Source organism: Terrapene carolina, unplaced genomic scaffold (genome assembly GCF_002925995.2).
Source record: "Terrapene carolina triunguis isolate 2854851 unplaced genomic scaffold, T_m_triunguis-2.0 Scaffold37716, whole genome shotgun sequence".
In the NCBI taxonomy this organism is placed as follows: Eukaryota; Metazoa; Chordata; order Testudines; family Emydidae; genus Terrapene; species Terrapene triunguis.
Window position 1 is genome coordinate 1 of NW_020702067.1, and position 7,002 is coordinate 7,002.

Consider the following 7,002-nt stretch of genomic DNA (forward strand, 5'->3'; position numbering starts at 1 on the left):
CTTCCTAAAATGGCATCATAGAGCTTTCCTGTTTTCTTGACCTGAATTTCTCTGAAACCAGCTGCAGCGAGGAGCTTGCTGTACTCGGCTGGCGTTCGTTCTTTTCCTTCAGCCTGAACCAACATGTTCATAGAGTAAAGCTGGGTTTCCAAAGGCCCAGTTTTGTCTTCATTCAAAAGTGTTTCAACCAGCAGCACTCCGCCCCCTGGTGGGATAAAGAGATTTAAAAACAAGCACGTTAATTTGTCAGAGGAGGACGCTAAAGCTTATTTTTCAACTGCATTTTTAGGTATTTCCAAAACCTTAGTGATCTCCCTTAAATGAAAAGAAAAATCAAGTTATATTGCTCTAGTATTTAATGAAATAGCAAGAGGGATTCTGTGCATCAATTAACTTATTTCCTGTACTTCAAAAGTAGAGAGTGAAGGGGAACCTAGTAGCTGGGATTGAAACATTTATTTATGCCAGCAGAAATGAACCCCAGAGGTGTACGGTTGCTCAGCCTCTCTGAAAATCAAACCCCATGGCACCTAGAAATGCAGATTAGCAATTTTCAGAAATTGAAGAGGTGCTTGTCAACATCATTAGGCACCTAAATAACTTTAAATATCTGGCCTTCCATGTCTAAAGTGAAATGCCCAAACCTGGAAACCAATTGTGAAAATTTTCACATTGGCCATTATTACTCACATGGCCTGGATGCAAATCACTGACTTAAAAGGAGAAAGGTTTTCAGTGTATGTTTCTTTACTTAATCTTTCATTCAAATGGACCTTTTAAAAAAAGCACAAAAACCCTGTTCAAACCAAATGATGCATATAAGTCTGTATTTTGCAAAGAGGAAAACATACCAGGCTTGCAAGCCTTGTGGATTTTTGTTAGTAGCTGCATACACTTGTCATCTGCCCAGTCATGCAGGATCCTAGCCAAAATGTACAGGTCAGCTTCTGGAATTGGATCTTTAAAAAAATCTCCTGTAACAAAAAAGAAAAACAATGCAAAAAACAGGCCTAAATAAGCAAACATTTAAAATTTGGTGTTGCAAAAAGCACAAGCTAGCTCCAAAACTACTCAAAAGACTTGCTGGGAAACTACACTCTTTTGGCTTGTCATGCTCACGGCCAATGCTAGGCAGTGACTAAGAGTGTATGGCAAAAATTCTCAATGCTGTGTGGCAGTGTGAAGGGGGTTTGTTCGTGTTAAGTGAGGAAGAGGCCTGAAAAATGTAAGCAGCCAAACATTTAAGAGACATATCTGATTCTTTGGAAAAATTTTAGTGCTTCACAATTTCTCCGAAGAGACAGAAATGAACGTACACGTAATGCAGTAAAAAGAAAGGGATGGCAAGAGTTCTCTAAACAAACCAGAAAAAGTAATTTTTTACCTTCTTCTACATCAATTACATTTAAAAAACCTCCTCCAATCTAGGTGGGACCACAATACAAATAAAGAAGATTCACAGCCCACTTAGGGGGCAAATCTCCCAGTATTGAATAATTGCTGGTGTGCTCTTTATTCATCCACTTGAATGCCAATTTCATTTCTCTCTCTCTTTCTCTTTCCTGTCTGCTTCACCCATATAAACCGTCTGTCACACTTCTCTGTCTTTGCTTTTAGGTCATCAACCCCCCCTACTTTTTCCCCTTCTTCACTGCTGGATCCCCTTTCTCTGTCTCTCCCCTCCTCCTCCGACCTCCACTCCCCCAAAACTGACCATTTATTTTTATTTAAATGGTAAAAATAGACATCTAAAAGCAAGATGTCTCAACACTCAATTTATATCGTAACAGGACCCCAACAGCATTTATCCCTTCAAATGTAACATGGACTTCCTTATGGGCCTTTGTTGCCAGTCACATTGCACTAATCTACACAACCTACTGTTTTCAACAATTTTGCACACTTTGGACCTCCCCACAATTGTTCAGTAAAGCCGCATCCCCACCGCGTGAGACCGAAGGGCTAGGAGGCACACAGCATGGAGTTTGGTTTTTAATTTTTACGTTGCTGTTTAATTGGGATGATGTTCAAGGCCTTGGAATATACTTGCATCTTTGGCAATTAATAGCTCAGCTTCTCCCAGGTGAGTAACCAAGCTCAAATGGCGTACATTTCTCATTACACTCTATTATAATGAAACATGGTCCCTTCAGCACATTTTTCTTTGCAGATGAGCACACACAAAATGAACCAAGTTTACCTTCATGGAAAGTGATCCGACGTTCTTCTGAGGGTACAAAACGCTCCTTTGCCACTTGCACTACTTTAGGTAGGTCATAAATTGTGACTGTAGAATTTGGGTACAAAGAAATACATTCCTGGGCCAAACCACCTGCACATCCTTATAGTGAAAGTGAAATACAGGGTAAATGCTCAAATATAACAATATTGGTCATTTTTATAATATCTTCCATCTAAGAAACTTAGACTGCAATGAACTCAGACACATGATGCCTTGAGAGGTAGGTTAATGTTACTATCCATTTTTACAGAAGTAGAAACTGAAGTACAAAAGAGATAAGTGATTTGTACATGGTCTCCCATCCTATCTGTCTTCTCTGAAATAGGACCCAATTTTCCCTGCTCCCAGTCCTGTGATCTAACCATCAGCCTGTAAAGGGTATTGTTTTAACAACACAGTGTGATGCAGCTATAGCTGGCTAGAAATTTTCAAATGAAGAGTTTTCTCTTTCAAAAAATGACCAGTTTGAATATGAAAACTTTATGAAATATTGACTTTTTCTAAGTTTTAGTTTTCATTAACTTTTTAGGACTTTTTTTTTAAATGAAAGCAGTTACTGGAAGTTTATTTCACTGAAACCCTCTATTTTGTTAAACAGGAATGGAGATAACCATTTCAGTGTTTGCCATAAAACATGAGGTGTTAAACCAATAAAATTGGGTCTGTTTTGAACACTGGAAAACAGAAACCTCAATTTTTTATGAAAACATTCTGAACAAATTTCCACTAGCATTGCATGAAACTAAAGGCTTCCCCTTATCTAAAATCGATGAACCATTCTTCTGTTTTAAAGCTCCCATCTTCAATATTTAGGAATGCATATAGCAAATAATAATACTTAGCCTCTTATATAGTGCTATTAAACTAGATGATCACAGTGGTCCCTTCCAGCCTTAAAGTCTATGAGTCTATAGTGCTTTTAATCTATGAATATCAAAGCACTTCACAAAGAAGGCACATATCATAATCTCCATTGTATAGATGGGACAATAGAGGCCCACAGAGGGGAAATGACTTGCCTAAGATCATCCAGCAGGCCAGGGGCAGAGCTGGGATAGAACACAAGTCTCCTGTGTCCCAGCATAGTCACAATCAGCACAGTCGCTGCAGCAATGCATTAGAACTCTCGGCACCCTTCCCTACAAGCTGGATTTCAAAAGCCCTTACCTCCTCCCATTAGGTTTACACCAAAGCCAGGTCTTGGTATATAGAAAATGCCACACTGAGACATGAGCAAAATAACGGAATTGTTAAAAATGTGAAAGATTCACATCCAGTATTCACCATTCAAAACATTACCATACAGTTAATGTTCAGGATGGGTTTTGTTTGTATTGTAAAAACAAAGCCCAGAGGGGGAAAGAAACTGGTGAGGAGCATGAGTTGAGTTAGTTTACCTTAAAAGGACAGCATATGTTGAGGTTATTTTTCCCATGATATTTAAATTCATGTTTTTCTCACTGTTTATAACAGTGAACTGAAAACTGATCTGGTTTCTCTGCTTCGGCTGCTTTTGCTCCATCCCACAAACACATGGATTTGTTCCTGCAGAGCTAATCATTTGCATAAGACTGCGGGCAGTGAGCATTCAACAATGGCCTTCTCCAAAGATCAATGGAGTCAATGGGACAATTCCCATCAACTATTTTAGGGTATGGATTCAGACCGAAAAAGGGCACCAAAAGATTTTCTGTACATGGACTTTGCAAACAGAAAGAAGGATGGGAGGGAAGCAAGTGGTCCAAATTTTGAGACTACCAAATTGTATAGTGGCTCTTCAGTATTAATTCTATACAAACAGCCACCAAGAACACTTTTAAATCCCTTGTAATAAAAACACTGATTCCAGTCTGGGAAGCAGACGACTGAAATTGCAAGACAACCAGTACATTTGTCTTGGGGAGAAGGCAGGAGAGGGGAAAAGGAACTATAAGTTGTGTTCAAGTGATGGGTGGGGCATGGGACATTTTGGAAAGATTCCATGGCTCTGAACACATTGAGCTTCAGGATAACGTACTTAAAATAGAGCTGGTGATCAATTTTCCACAACACATTTTTCCATCAGAAAATGCTACTTCGTCGAATGCAAAATATTCCATGGGAATATGTCATTTTCAACAAATCTGTCAAAAGGAAACCAGACGAGTTTTCAATAGAAGCCTGCCTGGTTTCCTGCCAGCTTGCCTACTCTGCCTCACCAGCAGCCCATCTGGTGAGCAGTTTTCCGGGATCCCCCAGCTCTCTGGCTCCTCTGCAGCTCCTGTGGTGAGGTTGCCTCAGAGCAGGGCTCCCAAGAAGCATCTTTCATTTGGGAAACAGTGAAACACTTTGGTGTTTCTAAAATGAAGTATTCCAGAATTTCTCTTCTGCAAAAATGTTTGAGATTTTGGCTTTTCATCCCAAGTTGGGATACAGTTTATTTCTAAAACCTTGAAACTTTTGCAGTGCGAGATTCATTTTCCCAGCAAGATCTACTTAAAATGAAGTAGTCAGAGGCAGAACAAATCATGCTTACGGACCCTGATTCACCCAGGTGCTTAAGTACAGGTCTATCCCTAAATACATGATCATTCCCATTGATGCTGAATCAGGGCTAAGGGCATGCAAGTAACCCAACAAATGTAGCCAAGAAAAATTTGAAATAATAATACACAACACTGAAAACATCATCATCATCATAATCTGCAGCAGACCTTAATACATCAGTCGCATCACGAAAAGCACAGACGGGATTGCTGTGTGACTGAAAATATCTGCAGAATTTTTACAGCCAAATTACAGGGTAGAGGTTGGCAACCTTTCAGAAGTGGTGTGCCGAGTCTTCATTTATTCACTCTAATTTAAGGTTTCGAGTGCCAGTAATACATTTTAACCGTTTTAGAAGGTCTCTTTCTATAAGTCTATAATATATAACTAAACTAGTGTTGTATGTAAAGTCAATAAGGTTTTTAAAATGTTTAAGAAGCTTCATTTAAAATTACATTAAAATGCAGAACTCCCCAGACCGGTGGCCAGGACCCGGGCAGTATGAGTGCCACTGAAAATCAGCTCACGTGCCGCCTTCAGCATGCGTGCCATAGGTTGCCTACCCCTGTTACGGGGCTATATTTGCTGCCATAAGGGAATTACATTGGCAGAGGCTGGTCTAATGCTATGCACAGCTCCAGGAGAAATTTGTCATCAATATTAGTCAGAAAATCATAGGTAAGGCCACTGCAAAGAAGAATAAGACACAGCTGAGGCATACTGAATGGCTTTAGAGGATGAGAAATGAAAATGGCCAGACCAGATTAGCCACACTTCATTTCTGCTTTCTGTGTTTTAGAAACATGGGAGAGCAAAACATCAGGGGAGACGTAGTAATGGAGATTGCATGGTGCTATAAATCCTGACAGGATCGAAATACAGAGACAACGGTAAAGCTGTTTGGGGGTAAGAAGTATGTAGGCAATTCATCAACCTAAAGTCATTGAATGAAGTGAAGAGTAGCCTGGAAGCTATTTTGGTAGAATTTCTTAAGCAATGGAAGAAGAAAAACCTACCCAATCAATGAGAAGGAAAATAAGCTGCTGCTTAGATCTATGGGGTTCTTTAGACTGAGAAAAACATTCCACTTTATAATGCTTTTATCATTTTCATAATTTTATACGACTTTGGCTCAAAATGTAAAATGCTTCCCTTGTGATTGATCCTGGCCTTGAAGTCTGTCCTGTTTTTCCATTGCTCACACAGGTCGTAGTATAAGTGCTACTTATCCATAGCTTACAAAAGAAGATAGTTAAAAGTTCTGATGACACTTACCTCCCAGATCGTAAATGACGGTGAAAGGTGAAAGGTCAAATGCACCAATCACATCTCTGCCACATATACTCCAAATTGCATTTAAACCATACATGAATTTGATCATCTCTTCTTCTGATCTAGTGATTTGAAAGAACATTATTTGTAGCACAAGTAAATTATGACACATTCATTGATGGCTAGCATAATATTACTCTTTCACTAACTTTTATCTCAAATACTATATTATTAATTATTATTAATGCTTCTCAGCCAGCATGCACAATAGACTATGGTGACCACTAGTAAAAAGAACTTACACTAGTAGCTATTCAAAACATTAAAAATATATCCACCCTGTTTCCTACATTTTTATGAGACTTACTGGAAGAAAAACATGTTACACTTATCATCTAGCAGTGTGTTATGATGCTAAGCCTAAGGGTCCCCAGATGTTTCTCATTTAACAGAATTTTCCATTATACCAACTATGGTACATAACAAACTTTTCATGATAGGTTGCAAGTAAGAATTTTTTGCTTTGATACCAAATGACAAGCATATTAGAAATACCAGATATTTTCAACACTGGATACCATTGAAATGACAGGGTTTTCATGTGAATAGGACTAATCATCATATTTAACCACTGAAGTAGTAATACAAAATAGAAAAGTCATCCCAACACTAAATTGATTATTACCTGTAGAGAGCCTCAAAGAGGTCTTTTGATGAAACGCCAAATGCTCGCTCATACTGGTTTTTCCCATCTCTTAAAAAAAATTACAAAATTGTGAGCATATTTTTGGTTTAACACCTTGCTGCATTGGTGGCAATTTTATTAAGGTACCTATTTAATTAAACTTATTCAGGAAAAAGGAAATCACCTTTGGCATTACAAGGGTTACTCTTTGATTGCTTGAATCATTCTGAAAACTGTCTGTGCCACACCAAAAGATTCAGAAAGGAAATCAGTCTCT

The 7,002-nt window shown here is 38.7% G+C and overlaps 1 protein-coding gene across 1 annotated transcript; it reads right to left on the reverse strand.

Moving 5' to 3' along the window:
* Positions 1 to 5: 5 nt before the first annotated feature.
* On the reverse strand, positions 6 to 6,794 carry LOC112111671 (acetylserotonin O-methyltransferase-like; the record flags this gene model as incomplete). Its single annotated transcript, XM_026646671.1, has 5 exons — positions 6 to 205; positions 852 to 974; positions 2,201 to 2,341; positions 6,044 to 6,162; positions 6,726 to 6,794. Coding segments are annotated over 5 exons (652 nt in total), but the record flags the coding sequence as incomplete, so codon positions are not given.
* Between the last annotated feature and the right edge of the window lie 208 nt (positions 6,795 to 7,002).